At 41.1% G+C, this 16,811-nt stretch overlaps 1 protein-coding gene across 2 annotated transcripts in view; it reads right to left on the reverse strand.

Moving 5' to 3' along the window:
* Positions 1-2,411: 2,411 nt before the first annotated feature.
* septin15 (septin 15) overlaps positions 2,412-16,811 on the reverse strand; it is a 90,029-nt gene continuing 75,629 nt past the window's right edge. For both annotated transcript variants that reach the window (XM_034086035.2, XM_034086034.2), the window contains exons 9-13: positions 13,239-13,290; positions 12,277-12,402; positions 12,018-12,153; positions 6,452-6,597; positions 2,412-5,634 (exon numbers count right to left, since the gene is read on the reverse strand). In XM_034086035.2, coding sequence (XP_033941926.1) covers positions 5,595-5,634; positions 6,452-6,597; positions 12,018-12,153; positions 12,277-12,402; positions 13,239-13,290 — 500 coding nt within the window. In that variant the 3' untranslated portion in view covers positions 2,412-5,594. The remainder of the gene's footprint in view (positions 5,635-6,451; positions 6,598-12,017; positions 12,154-12,276; positions 12,403-13,238; positions 13,291-16,811) is intronic.

Genomic DNA, 16,811 nt, shown 5'->3' on the forward strand with positions numbered 1-16,811 from the left:
ATACCTTAACTTCAAAGAGACTGTCTTAATCAATACATCAAAGAACTACGCCGGGGGGCCTTTCACTCCAATCTGATAACACACACATCAAAGAATGGGAGGCGGGACAATGGGAGGCGGGACTTAGCTCATTGGCCAATGGGAGACAGACGTAGCTCATTTTCATAATTGGGGGCGTGTCACCTGTCACTTTTTCATGCATACTAATGTGATTGAAAGAGTATCATTACTACTACTCAGAGGTAGTATCTGATACTACGTAAAAAATAATAATGCATTCAAATCAATTTTGTTGCTAATCTTTGACACATCCAAGACATTCAAATAATGAAAAAGGCAGTTAAAGAGTTAAAATCCATAACATTATTGAATGTTTGGTAGTTTTGAGTACGTTAGAAGTTGTTTATGTGATTCATGAAAAAAAAAGTAGAAAAAGATATTGATGTATGATGATTTAATAGCAGTTATTATGGGCGTGTACATTTTTGCCACGAAGGTGTCGAAAGCTTGACAATTCGACGAGGGCACAAGGGTTAATAAATGTAACATTATTAATGGCTGTTTTCTGGGTAGAGTAGAAAATGACTTAGATTGCGTGTCTCAGGCTATAATTTTAGGGTTTTAATAAATGATCAGATACAGATCAGTTTGCCTCAAAATAAATGTATGAGAGTCTCTCAGAGGGGAAATGACATAGTTACAGTCAAGAGACAATAATTATAGTGACACAATAAAAACAGTATTTAGTAAAGTAATATGGCATGCACAGATATTAAACATTTCAAATCAAATTATATTTGTCATATGTTATATTATCACCCATGGGAATTATTTTCACACAAATAAGTCAACGACTCATATTAAGTGTTTTACCATCTTCAATGTTTGTGGTGAAAGTACTTCTAAGTTTAAGTAACACGTTGAAACAGAGCCCTGGATGCAGGAAGTCCCAGGGTCACACTTCTTTAACCTGTGTCCAGAGAGGACGTTAGGTATCAACTCATCAAGAGATGTTGTTTTTGACAGAAGTCATCTTTTTCCAATGTTGTATGTCATCGCTGTTCTATGTACAAAAACAGCTAGTGACGACGAAACATTTTTCTTTTCACAGCAGACATTTTGAATGTGTTGTTATCAACGTGGCTTTGTTTTATTCAAGTGTCCCAGTGAGCCATGAGCTTTAGTGAACCCTGAAACTAATAGCCTAAAGGTAAAGCAGGGCAGCAGGACTTCGTCATCTGACTTTAAGCATGAAAGTTTATTTCCACAAAACGTCAAACTATTCCTAAAGCAAGTTTATCTTAATCTGCATATGAATCCATTTTGGTTTCTGTTAGTAATGCCAGTAGTTTTTCCAAATAACAATTGATTAGTCTTTTGTTGCATGCAGGTAAACAGTCCGCGTTGAAAGCTAAAGAGGAATAGGCCAAAATGCAATCTAGGAACCCATTGGCTAGCGACAACAGGATAGACACTTCATCACATTATCTACTGTATTGTGAAAGCACTTAGGCTACTACATGCAACTTTAAGATATCATTTCCATTTTAAACATGTCAACTGCTCTAATCTCCGTACAAAAAAGGATGTGAAACGGACTGTTTAGTTGTTCAATTTCTTATATGGTTTATATCAGGGGTGTCTAAACTACGAACCAACTGTTTTCTTTCTTTAAGCATATTCAATTATCAAGCATCATTTACATATGATTGATTTTGCCAACATAACATAAGTTAAGAGGCAATATACCTCACCTCTAGTGAGGGGCCTAGATCTTCGTACATTTTTCTGTATGTGGCCCTCAGTGAAACATTTTGGACACCCCTGATTTACACGTTTGTATTGTGCATATAGGTATGTTTTAATATATCCCTATTCAATTAACCCTCCTATTGTCTTAGTTTCCACCCCCCTTACTTTGGTGTTCGCGGTCAAATTTGACCGGTCCTGTTTTAACTGCTATTACATTAACACAAAAACCATTAACCCTTTCAAACTGTACATATTGTATCAGACTACTGGTATACATGAACAACTGCAGTAAATATACAAAGAATAGACACTGAACATGTATTGCGTGTGCCAGGTGTGATCCATGTGGGGGGATTGGGCACATAAGGGGGGACACACATCTAGAGTATGTGTGTGTGTGTTTGATCTGATCCGGATGGTTACTAATTCATTTTCTTTATGACCGGGAACAGCATGGGTGCTACAAAGTTGACAAAATCTTCCAAAATGCAATGAAAGTGGTGATCAGCAATTGTATATGTTCAGATGTCTACTGTGAAGGATATCATAAAGCCTCAATGCAATCGAATGTAAAACAAAAAGTTATGATTGATGAAAGTAGTACATCGGTCAGATTTGACCCGAAGACAACAGGAGGGAAGAATACTCACTCGCATGAGTTAAAGCATAACCAAGTCAACTTTATTAACCATGTACAGTTAGAGACAGAACAAAGAAGAGAAGCAGTAAAGAGTGTACATATATAAAAAAAGGATAATATTACAACAACAAAAATCACCTAAACTTATCTTAACTTGTGGTGTGTATTCCAAGGGCAAGTGGTGCACCAGCATTTAAAAAAGAAATCACAATTTTAACTTGTAGGGAGCACAGCATGACTTCCTCTGGACTTTATAACACAGCAGTCCTGAGAAAGGGTACTCATTGGCATGGATGTATACAGTATGTGTGTGTATACATGTAAAGAAATGTACTGTATTTGTGTATTCTTAAGACAAGTATATAATAGGTTCTGATCTGAGTACAAGTTCTGTTCCTGGCATATCATCTGAAAAAACTAAAGAAAAAGGCCACAGAGCAGCCTCCAGTATTTACACAATAAAAGCAATCAAATCCATAAAGGTCATATTTTATGTGATAAGGTATAAGGGTTTAGCATTTTGTCTTTAAATGCAACATGAAGACTGCAGGCATTTTGAAAACTATACTAAAAAGAACAGATAACTATACGAGTCTTAAGAAAACCACAAGGGATTTCGTTTTTTGACCTTACATATAGTATTAACAACATCATCATCATCATCATCATATGAAAATAAACATTATACTCTTGGAAAGGTATAGTAAAAGGTTGGAACACATCGCTATGGCTGACTGTGAATTGAATTGAATTGATGTGGACTGTAGATCATTTGAGAGAGTATCAGAAGGGGAATGTTTTGTTGTTGAGGAAGCCGTTATGTATAATATTATAGTGTAATATTCCAAAAATAAATTCAGAGACACAGCTGACTTGGCTAAGTCCTCCAAACAGTTAACTTTCCAGGGAGAAAGGAACAGGAATACTTCTTGTTTTTGATGAATCGTCCCTTCACACACAGGGTTCAGCTCTACGACAACATCCATCACTTGAATCACTATATTAAACACTTTTGTAATCACGGTGGCCTATAGAGTTGTAGACGCCAATGAGGCTTTGCATAATGTCTTTTATTAACACTGCATGGAATCCTTTCTGCTGTTGCATGATACGCATCTCCCTGCAGTTTCTATGACCTCACACACAGCATTATTACTGCGCGCGTGCACACACACACACACACACACACACACACACACACACACACACACACACACACACACACACACACACACACACACACACACACACACACACACACACACACACACACACACACACACACACACACACACACACACACACACACACACACACACAACTGGAAAGCCTGCCTGAAGGCCGGGCCCCGCCCACATTTAAGGTGGAAATGTTTTTGATTGGTGGATTTGCTTCCATGGGGGCATATCTTTCCCTTTAATTTACTATAATCTATGCTGACTACACAGTGCTTGAGTCCAAAATAAAGGAAGCTGCTGTAGTTGATCAGCTGTTTTACACATAGGTAAATGTTTCTTTTTACTTTTTAGCAGCGAAATAAGGAAATAAAACGATATATTAAACTCAAAATAAAAATACTGCTGGGGCAGTGAAAACACAGGAAAAGCCACAGGTGAATTAATTGTTCTATATATGTTGGATATTTGGATAATTACGAAATAAATTAACAAAGAGGACGTTCTTGCCTGCAGATTGGATAATTGCCCCATCACAAGATTTGCTTACTAGTGCCCCACTTTGTTTTGTTATTTCACCGCTACAATTAGCTTTTGATTGATCTCCCTGCTGGAGTGAAAACTGCTCCATAAAAGAGGAATGTCCTGAAGACAGTTATGAGACAGGAAGCATTGCAGCAAAACATTTTTTTTAAATACAACACGTTGGAAAAAGGACAATAAGTTCGGTAATTTATGGTCATTTATTCCAAAGACGTATTTGCTAAAAAGTGAAACTGACCAAATAGCAATAACACATAAGTATTAAGCTCTTCAGTAACAGCGGTTTCGTGACTGGCCTTACATGTAGTCCTTACCAGGTGAGTCTATCTGCCAGCTCTTAAGAGTCCTAGAGTGACCCCGGAGAAGTTGAGAACCCCGAACGTTTTATGATAGAAATGTATAGTTCAGGTCTCCAGCACATAGAAACTGCTGGATGCTAACTTGGGTGTTGGGCAATTTGCACAATGTTACATTAATTAGCAATAATTAGCATATGCAGACAATAATACAAAAATGGCTTGGCTGATTCGGAGAACTTGGGAGTGATTTTGGAGGTTAATGAGGATGTTGAGTAAATTTCTGACGTCCCGGTGGACTGATTTTGATTAATCTTGATTTTAAAGTTTTAAGGGGCTGAAAACTGCCACTTATGATCCTAAAAACGATAGAAATGTATTCAACATCCTCAATAACCTCCAAAACCACACCAAAATTGTCCAAGCCATCTTTTATCTATGTCTGCATAAGCTAATGAATGCAACTGATGTCTATGTGCAAATTGCACAACATATGCAGGTTAGCATCTGGCAGTTTCTATGTGCTGGGGACCCTACTATACATTTCTGACATCAAACGTTGGGGTACTCAATATATCCGGGTTCACAGTGCTGGCAAATTGTAGTATTCCACTTTTAAAAGATTTGCTGATTATTTTGACTTTCTATGACCGGGCCTTATTCCCACCTGACTCCCACTCGCTCCTGACGCAGTTCCCTTCACTCACATACACTCTCCCTTCTCTTAACACACTCTTATGAGGTCTTTATGACAGAGCGTTTGAATACAGTACTGTGTTATGTTGTTTTTGGGAAGAATCAAAGAAGAGAGACAGTACGTCTACCTGCAGATCTATGGAATGTGAGCAGATGGCTATGGGTGGTCCCTGCCACGTGTCGTACTGTAGCTCAGAGGAAGGGTCTCCTCTTTGTCAGGAAATATAGGAAAATAGAATTTCACAAAAACATGCATTCCCCATGGAAACAAGAAGTTTCAACAGGTACGGTAACCCTGCTGAGAGACGTGTGTGTGTGTGTGTGTGTGTCTTCCATCCGTCACACGTGGTACATGTTAAATGTTGTGGAGTGTATATCTGTTAATGTGTGTGTGTGTGTGTGTGTGTGTGTGTGTTTGGAGGGCCACAGTACATGTGAACTTCAGAGGGGATGAAGGAAAACCGAGTTTGTCAAAGTGAAGAATCGTTCTCTTTAGAAGATCTTTCCTTTCTTCTTGTTTTTCTCCATCGTCCTGTGTGGGGAACAAGAAAAAGAATGTTACAGGGGGAAACATTATTGAGCTTTACGTGTTGATGGGATCTTCAACCGAATCTTTACAACATATACATACATTTATTTATTTTGGTCAAATTCTATGCACATTTCTTTGGCCAGTATTTTGACCCCAACACTTGGGAAATTAATACATTGCCTTCGCACTCACCATAATAAAAGGGGAGAATATGAGAGATTAAATATATTGATTTGGTCTAGATCTGCCATATAATATATTAGAAGCCTTTGATAGAAACAGCTGTGTGCATGACATACATGACTTTGCAATGATCTTATGACCCCTCTTTATTTGTGAGGCCATGTTTTATCTTGTATTATTGTGTACCTAGTGTTGCTGTGTGTTACCTTGGAGCAGTGTGTTGTAGTGTGAATGCAAAAAGGAGGATTTGACTATGTCAATGTGACTTTAGCATTCATTCAAAAACAAGATTTCAATACATTCATCTGCTGATGGTGATCTCTACAGGAAGTGCTCCTTATGACTGTATGTATCCAAGATGATTTGGTAACCATGGTAACACCACAAGGGTGCAGGGATTTTCTCAGAGTGAAAACAAGTTCAAACAGAGTGTGTCGTGTCTGTAGAGAACTCAACATAGAATGGCAGTTTCTCTGTAAAAAGGGCATCCATAAAATGATGGTATGGATTCCATCTGTCATAGTCTATGATGGATAAGGCTCGGGGGGAGACTGGCCTAATAATGCTAATAATAAATATAGCTTTGTACAACAGACGTGAGATGAATGAGTGAAATAGTAGCAGTGAGACTGACTTGGAGGCGTCCAGCTTCTGCTGCTCCAGGATCCTCTGCTGAGCCTCCCAGTGGAGCTTCTCGTCATCGAACACCCGCTTCTTCTCCTCCAGCTCTTTGTACTGCGCCTCCAGGTTCCTCTTCATCTGCTCGTGGCGTCGCTCCAGCTGAGGGACGAACATCAGTTACTCTCAAGTTGTATTCCCCCTTCAATAGCACACAATGCAGGTATCTTCCTCCTTTTCACACTCTTATTTGATACTCTCATCCCTTTATCTTCTTTGCGGCCACATTGTCTTTTCTCTACAGCTGTTCATTACATCTATAGACTGCAGTTTATTTGTAGCTAACATTCATTCTAAAGATTCTACAGTCCATTTGAAGGTCCAGATTCATTCATTATTGCAGTTTTTCATCTTGGCAAATGTACTGAGAATGTCTGCTTATGCTGTCTGCTTCATCCTAATGACTTGGCAGCCAGTCAGTATGAAATGCACAGTGATTAGAGTATACTGTGGAGAAATGTAATGTTTGCATAAATACTGTTTCATGGGCAATTCAAAGACATTTAACACTGTAGTAGTTATGACAACTGGAGTTTGCCTGGATTAGCAGCTGTTTTACAATAAATCATTGGATATAAAGGCTTTTTGGGAACATAAATCACGCAGTCTTCTGAAAGCCACAGTGCGGCGCTGCAGGTACAACACAATGGGGACAGCTAATGTTGCTACATATACATTTAAACACCACAGAGATTGTTATTACTTATAACTAGGGATGCTCCGATCGATCGGTCACCGATCGAGATCGGCCGATACTCACTCTCTACCGATCGATCGGTGCTCTCTAAACATGCCGATCGCGAGAGCCGATCGCATGACGTAAAATACATGACACTTTTCTCTGTGCAAAACAAGCTCGCCAAGATGACTTCACCGGTCTGGCAGTATTTTAAGGTGTCCGAAAAAGACAGTAAATAGCGGAATGCAACGTGTGAGAAGCAGAAATCCTGCAGCTCCGCCCGCCGGACCGGTGAGCGGAGAACACACACAAGCTAAACTAGTTATACATATATTTATTCTTCACTGTCGGGTCACTCATTACTGTATCAGTGAGCTGCATGAGATACTGACAGGCTGTCAGGAGAGAGAGGGGGAGAGAGAGGGGGAGAGAGGGGGGGGGAGAGAGAGAGAGAGAGGAAAAGAGAGGCTTCCGCTAATTTCTCCCGTGTTATTATCCAAAGTTAATGTAAACTTGAATAATGTACATCATTTGAATGTAATAATTAAGTTGGTTGTTATTTGTGGAAGCTCCTGTGAATGAGCCCCATTAACTGAGTTTTAAACATCACTTTAAATGGAAGATTTAAAGTGATGTTTAAATCTCCCATTTAGGCCCCGCCCACTCGATCGGATCGGCCGATACTGATTCCGGGGATCGGCCCCAAAATTGGCGATCGGAGCATCCCTACTTATAACAGCAATTATATTCACCAACTGTCAAATAAGAAGACAGGGTGCTTGATGTGAAAGACAGGTGCTAATTATTTTTTGACATAGGGTGCGTCTCACTTCGGTTAAATTGATTCCTTGCATCCCTCACTTGCGTCGTTTCCCTGCGTCGAGTCCCTCCCACTAGGGCAGTGGTTCTCAAAGTGGGGGGCGAAGAGGCATGCCAGGGGGGGGGCGCGAGAGACCAGGCGGAAAAATGGTTATAAAAAAAATAGACCCTCCAGAAAAACGTGATTCTGCGATCGCAGAATTTTCCGCATAATCAGCAAAATGGCGCAGATTTTTAAAAAGCCGCATATTTATCAAAAGGCCGCATAATCCCCACATTTTTCCACACAAAGTTGAAAAAAAAGTTAACTCGTCTTGACGTGAAGTGATGATGATGCGCGACGTCATCAACTCGCGCATCACAGAAGGTAAACAACACCGTAGAGTGAACGTGTGGAGCTCACTCGATGAAAAAATCGAATCCATCTCATTTACCGACGAACATTTCTGCTAAAGACCGGGCAAAGCAGTACCCCGATGTCTTGCATGAAAGTGGGGGGAAACTATTCTGCACCCCGTGCAACTGTGTTGGAGCATAAGAGAACATCGACGGTGACGACCCACTTTGATTCATTCAAAGATTCCAAAATGCTTTCTGCTGCTGCGGACAAGAAAGCCAAACAACTCACGTTCACCGAGGCATCAACCTCCAAAACCCTTTCGAGGGCTACAAGAAACGAGGTGAGAAGCCTACAAGATTGAAGCTGGTCAGATAACGAACGAGTAAATGAAAACAGAATGAGGCGGAGAAGTGTGTGTGTGAGAGAGAGAGAGAGTGTGATTAAAATAGCCCAATTTACAATAAATAAACATTGAATGTGTTTAATTGAATAGTAAAGGGGTTTAACGTTAGTGGCAGGTTGTGTGTGAGAGAGAATAAATAAATAAGACAGCCCAATATTTATTTTTTCCGCATATTTCGCAACTTTCCGCATATTTTGCAACTTCCCGCAATTTCACCGCATAAAATCACATAAAACCCCGCATGTTTGATCGCATAATCAAGGATTTTAGCCCGCATAATCAAGGATTTTAGCCCACATAATCAAGGATTTTTGCCCGCGTTTTTCTGGAGGGTCTAAAAAAAAGATTAAAAAAAAGAAATCATAATTTGAAAATGTATTGATTTGAAAATAATATGATGCAGTACAGTACTATTACGTCTGGGTCTCTGTGTTTCATTAAAGCTCGGCTCTGTGTGTGTGTGTGTGTGTGTGGAATGAGCCATTTTGTGTGCGTGCGCGCGAGAGAGAGAGCGCACCGGTACCGGAGATCGTTGTTGTTAGCTTCTGGTGCTAGCGAGCTACGCTAACAGATATAAGGAGTTTTTTCAACAACAAAGTGGAGGAGAGTCCTCTCCTGTCAGACTGAGAGACTCAGTGAGCTAAAGGACTCTGAGTGTTTAGATAGTTAACTTTAGTCTAAGTTATCTCAGTGGGTCTCAAACGTTTTGGTCACCATTAATGTAAATAATTATTTCCGAGGCACACGTTTATATGATCATTATAGTTATACAAAAATAAGAGAATAAATGAAAAACAGGTATGAAATACTATATGACAGTAAAAAAAGAATAAAGTTTAAAAGGGTGATTTGTAAAATATCCATAAAGAAAAAGTAAATCTGTTTAAAGTTCTGTTTCATAGGTGTTGAGAGATGTATCCATAGATCTCTTCATTTTGCTCTCAAAGTGCACCAGATTGATGTTTTTAACTTCAATATTTAAAAATAAATCTTCCCGGGGGAGCTTGCCCCCGGACCCCCCTATGTGAGGTCCACACACCGCCTATAAAAATAGCACTTGACCCCTGCTTACACCTATATGCCGTGAGCTAATTATCGAACCTACATTGTAACTGTCACACTGTGTATATGCGTGGGGATTGTTGCAGTAGAAAATTCAACTGTAGCGACCGGTACATTAATGGGAAACCCTAAATGTTTGAGCACCCTTTATGAGACGTCAAGCTACCCCACAGCACCCCCAAAATAAATCTCTGGCACAGCCACTGAGCCTGACTATTTGTGTTGGGGGGGCCCGACTTTTTTTTTTCTCCAAAGGGGGGGCCTGACAGAAAAAGTTTGAGAACCACTGCACCAGGGAAGCATGGAGAGACGCAAGGAAACCACGAGAAGCAGGGAAATGAGTTTTAAGAGCAATGGGATGTCCTTTCCTCCGGAGCATCACATGAAGCGACGTCTGTTTGTGATGACACCACACAGCTGATCGTCTGACAGCAGCCAGATCAGTGCATGCACTGCATCGTCCAATCAGTGAGCGATACACAGTAAGGGGGCGGGGCGAGTGTCTGAGGATTTCACCGGAGGATGGTCTGGTAGCTCCTCGATTATCGCTCCTCCGTTATCGCTCCTCGATCCTCCAGCACAAATAAGGTCACTGGGACGCTACTCAAGATGGCACAGACAAATCAACTTCCGGTGATACCGAGACCGAGGAGCGAGGAAATGATAAATAAGAGAAGTGAAACGCACCCATAGAAACTGCTAACTAGGCTAAAGAGGTTCATGACCCAAAAATGCTAGGCTATTTGTTCTACTGTTACATAGTTGAAATGCAGGTTACTAATTGTTAAGCGTTTTGGAGCTGCTGTGATGCAGGTACAACACTGCAGACTCAAAGAATGACGTGAATTTAGAATAAACATATGAAATGCATACAAAAAGTTTATAGCAATAAGTTCAAACAAACAGGCACAATCTAAATCACACAGCCAACTCACAGTCTCTGTCTTCTTACTAAATACTGTAGCCTAAAACGATGCTAATGCAGCCTTCAACTGTCACAGTGGAAACACAATACTGTACCCGGGGCACAGAGCAGAAGTTCAGGAGAACACGATGAGCTGAGGCTCTGACAGTTTGGATGCAGCTCGTCAGACAGGATGTTGTTTCTGAACCTGCTGTGTGATGTGAGGAGCGTCAGCTGTGAGCCCCACATGCTGCTACAGCTGTCTGAGAGCCTCCCTCTGCTCATTCTCACTCATTTATTCTAAAGATCTTAATAGTTACCTGATAAACAAATGTATTTGTTGACCTTTAAACTGTATACCTTATATAGGCCTTATACTTCAGGCTGATATTTCAAGCTGGACATAATATATTGTGGCTGTAGCCTGCATGTCAGGCGTATATATATATTGTTTTATTCCACTCACGGCAATTATTATAATACAACATGTAGACTTTGAGCTATTTTTTTGCAGCCCATGACGGAAAGGAGCAGTGAGAAGAAGGTCTTATTTGACCCCTTACTCAAAAATAGATGGACTGTCGATCACAGCTGCTTACCACCAAGACTTACAGTAACTTGAAACACTATCTAAAGTCAACACAACAATCTACCATCAGAGAAACAGGTTACCTGACATCTTCATACGGTCTAATTATTCTTTATTTATACATTCTGGTAAACCTGAAGATGTTCATACAGCCCTTTAAACCTTTTGGTAAAGAATTCCACAGTTTAACGCCAGCTACAGACATACACAACTGAGGCTTACAGTTACATTTCCTTCTATGTTGCTCATCCTCTGAATTCAAATCAAATACTTTTTGTATATTTTCTGCTAGTATTCTGTTTCAATGTTTAGGGCCCATTCATGTGCACAATGGTATAGAGACCAACAATGAAGGTAAGGGATAGTCTTTCCTCGCCTCCCAGCCCCAGGGGAGTCCTTTGGCTTTGAGATGTTCATCAATGGACTCAAGGTGGACACCGTCGTGAATGGAGACGATGAAAATATTTACCACACACACACACACACACACACACACACACACACACACACACACACACACACACACACACACACACACACACACACACACACACACACACACACACACACACACACACACACACACACACACACACACACACACACACACACACACACACACACACACACACACACACACACACACACACACACACACACACACACACACACACACACACACACACACACACACACACACACACACACACACACACACAGACCCACCTCAGCCTCCGAGTCCTTCAGTTTCTGCTTCTTCTCTTTCACCTTCATCTCAAACACCTGCTCCATCTCTGCCTCCATCTTCTTCATCTTCATCACGTGCTCCCTGCGCTCCTCCTCCATCTGGGCCAGGGGGCTCCTGTGGACCAGAGCAAAGAGAGGGGTCAGATCTTTCTTAAGTAAAGCAGTGACACCAAGCTGTGAAGTAATGTGTTCGCCATCATTGAAATGACGATGGTATTATTGAAGTTCTGAGGCGTACTTGGTGAGCTGTCCCTTGGTCTTGGCGGTGTCCACTCCATTACAGGTGACAGCAGCCAGTTTCTTACTGCGGTAGTTTTCATAATGGAAGTTGTTGGTGACGTCCTTGAGGTCCTGCATATGCGTCCTATAGAAGGGGGAGAAAATAAACCAATCAGGTACAGGAAGTCTGCAGGAGAGAAAATAGAAACAGAACTCCAGAATAAATATTAATTTTGTTTATAAGGGGACCAAATTCTGGGGACATTTACATTGTTACAGCACAAGCGAAGATAGAAAAAAAAAATGAAACACTATTAGATAAAGGGCATGGACATTAGATTTCAAATTAAAAATGTAAAAGTTATTCCAATTTACACACAAGTGTTATTGCAGAACAGTGGTGTCGTCGTCTTTGGGTATAAACAAAGAACAAGTTAGCCTCAAGTTGCCTTCAAGAGATTCAAGTTTTTTAACTGGCTATGAAACTCAATTGAATATGTATGCCTCTCTATGACCTACATAAGAAAACAAGAGCATCAGTGAGAATATTGGCTATAACGTGATTTTGTTCTTAATGCCAGTTCTCGTGTCCAATCCCCTGCAGATCAGTTCTTCTTCTAAATGCAGACCGGAAGAGCCCATGGTCACATGCACAGGCGACGATTCACAGTTACTAGAACTCAAGTCAGGTTTTGATGTTATTGTTGGAGGTGTAGCGAACACAGCAGCAGGATAAACAGACAGAACAACTGGTGTCTGTTAATGAAATATATTGCAAGACGTGCTTTTTACATCAATGGATGAGTTGGTGGCTAAAACTACGTCATGTTATTAAATCCAATCAGCCATAAATAGATGCATGACCCTATTGCGTAACATTCTGAAAACAACTAAGTTTGAATAAAAAACTATCTGCGTCCCTCTTCACTTCCTCCTAAAATGTTCTCCCTGGCCATGTAGTGGAACTACATGTGGACTCACCGGATCAGCATGTTGCGCAGCACGGTGAAGTCACAGTGCTCCCCGTTCTCCACTGAAGCACACGGGGGGTGGGGGGGCAGAGAGGGAGGGAGGGAGACACAGACATCAAACATTAGTGTACAGGAACCCTTCTCTAGACATAATCAGAATAATTATGTTCTGGTCTCAAGGTGCTACATGACTGCAATAACCAGATGAACTGTGTAAATAACCGCTAGAGTCACTGGCTGTGTTCAAAGTCCAAGCATAAACTATATATATCGTTTTTGGTGAGTAAAATCAACAACGGTTGTTTGTGTGTTATTTACATAATAGATCAAATGAATTGTACTTACAACATAAAAAAGAATATACAAAATATGTGCAAAGCATCACCACGTTAAACTTCATGATATGAATCTCTATGGAGATTGTACATAAACACTCACTCAGTTATAAGGAGGAGGTATGAAGAGAAGTGACAGTAAATGAAGGTGTGGTACAGTATGAGTTACTGTACAGCCATACGAGCAAAGAGACGCCAGGCCGTGATCACATAGGACTTTAAAAAGGCAAACCAGGTGAGTGAGAGGAGGCTGAGACAGAGAGCATGTCCGAGCCTTCAGTCTGCCCTCTGGTGCGTTCACACTGGACCCATAACATTTATTTTCATGTTAAGCTTCATTTGTTTATCTTCACATGTCCGAAAACAATTCGCTGTTGTGTCTGGATTCATAACGTCATCCTTGACACACACACACACACACACACACACACACACACACACACACACACACACACACACACACACACACACACACACACACACACACACACACACACACACACACACACACACACACACACACACACACACACACACACACACACACACACACACACACACACACACACACACACACACACACACACACACACACACACACACACACACACACACACACAGCTCAGTGTATTTCACGGCTTATCCATCTTGGTTCCTACACTGTATAACCTCAAAGGCATATTCTGCTGTGATTGTATTGAAATAATCATATCAAAGGGATGCCGAAATAAGCAAAACACTTTTTGAAATGCTTGCTTTCTCAATGGAGATTGGCTCGATCAGGGCGAGGCTGAGCTAAGTCATGTGACATAAAGCAGTGACTTTAATTGTCATACAATAGCCTCGATTTTCGGCGTGTAGGAATACTCTGTTACAAGTTGAAGTCCTACATTCAAAAGGTTACTCATGGAAAGTACAAAAGTATTGGTATCAAAACATACAAAAGTAGTCGTTGTGCAGATTGGTCCATTTCAGAATAATATATATATATGTTTTATAATGATTGATCATGAAAGTGTTCTCAGAGCTGGTGAAGGTGCAGCTAGTCTGAAGTACTTTGTAGACTGCAGGGTAGCTGGTGGATTTACTCCAGGTGCAACTAAAGTCTGATTGAACACTTGGTTATATTTACCATCATTCATCCACATCTGTGAAGTAACTAAAGGTATTAGATACATGTAGTGGAGTAGAGTAAAAGTACACAGTAACAAAAACTGGAAATACTCAAGTAAAGTATCTAAAATTGTACTTAAGTACAGTACTGAGTTACTTTACACCACTGGTTGGTTCATCAGTACAAGAGAGCCTCTTGTAATTACAGATACAGTAGTCATTCAGAAGAGAAAAAGAAAAACGCCTGCTATGGGATCACAGCCTTTCACTGTTTGACGCCACATAGTGAGGACACACAGTGAACAGAACTACTCTCATGTCAACATGGTTCAGTTAGATGGCTGTGAGTTTTCATCTTAACAACAAAGACAAGGTTACACGGTCAGACGTGCTTTTGGAAAAGATGAACTGCTGCTGAGGATGTGTGTGATGGATCCAGCCTCTTCTTCATCAAACACGCTGCTCCTGATTGGTTAGCGTCCAGCCTGCTGGCAGTCAATCATCATCAGGGATTCAGGAGATACCTTACCATTGATGAAACTTATGTTGTCCCGCCCCTTGGCCTCCCAAGCCAGCCATTGACCTTCTGTCTCTTCTAGAGGAGGGAGCTCTGACGGAGGGGAGGGGTACGGTTTTTCAGTTACTGTCTGCGCCCTGCGGGGGGGCTAAATCTGGGTCTGGAGCAGCTGGGTTTGTTTTGGCTCAGACCTGACCCAGATTTGGCCCGGATCAACACCATAACCTGCATGTGTCCAAACTGACTGACTAAGTAGGACTTGTAGAGGGTGGTGGTTGGAGGGGGGGTGTTATCTGAGGATCTACGCATGACCAGCCGGGGGTGCAAGTGAAGGAGCTAAGTGGGGTCAATGGTCTTAGGAAAAAAAAGGTTTTAAAATATAGTATACAGCTCTTATTTGTTGATGGATGGCAGAAAATACCTGATGGACACAAACATCGTTTTAGCTTTTAATTGTCAATCTTGGTCCTCGATGTACATTTCTCTGGGTCCATCAGGTGTGTTGAGCCTGAGCGCTGGTGTGTGCATGTTGAGGCCATGATGATGAACTGCATTGGTTTAATGAATCAAGAGCACACACCTGGTTCAGCATCTTTCTATATTTAAAGTCTCACATAAACATATGCTAATGAGTGAGAATTCATAACAGAACACGTGTTACCTTGATGATTTAAATGAGCCGTTACATGCCCTATTGAAAAACGCTAGCTCACCATTAAATGCTCTATAGTGAATCTTTAAGCAATGCGTTATGAGGGTGGATCCCAGTCTACGCCTGTACAGTCCTCAGTCTGCACCATGACAACATGTGGTGAAGCAGGACTGATCTACGGTACAACAGAGTGCCCTTATACCATAGGAGCCAAGCAGGGAACCACCGCAGCGCTAGAGAGCATTGCAGCTTCAGCACCAAACAGCCTCTAGTTTTCTCCATGACTATTCAGCATCAGACCTGGGCCGACAAGCCAGTGTGTGAAGGCTTTACACCTGCTGACAACACCAGGCAGATGTTGTGTGATGAGATGCACCTAGCCTATCACTGAAGTGCATTACAACCTTGGCCATCAAGACTACCAGGACATATTACTTTAAACTCCTAACTCAAGTTGATTACCGAGATCTGGGAACACAGTGACAAAAGAGACTCTGATGCAGCAAGAAAAGTCGTACGTCAGATTTCAACAAACCCTCAGGTGAGCAACAAATTAGAAAAATAAGACAACTGGTAAAATCATCCCACACTGCACATGCAGGTAAGTGCTTTAGCTTTTTACTTAGCATCCATCCATAGAAAGCGGGCTAGATAGTCTGGATGAAATATTGGTTTGTTCACAACCTGCTTAGGAGTTTTTGCTGCATCAGAGATGCATGCCGTGTGATGTCATCATGTTTCCAAATATCAGTAATTACTATGAGAGTAACTGATAGAAAGGTCAGTCAAAGCTATCCAAACAAGTTCCATATTGTTAAGGATTGGAGTTATCCTTTGAAACAAGACAGTGAGGTTTTGTTACAGGTTTACGATCAGATTCAGTGCTGGAAAACAAAGACAACAAACAGAATCATTCATGTGTCTCTGGTAGATTACAAGACATCCTGCCCCACGCTAACAGAACCA

The sequence above is a fragment of the Pseudochaenichthys georgianus genome, chromosome 6 (genome assembly GCF_902827115.2).
Source record: "Pseudochaenichthys georgianus chromosome 6, fPseGeo1.2, whole genome shotgun sequence".
Taxonomy (NCBI): Eukaryota; Metazoa; Chordata; class Actinopteri; order Perciformes; family Channichthyidae; genus Pseudochaenichthys; species Pseudochaenichthys georgianus.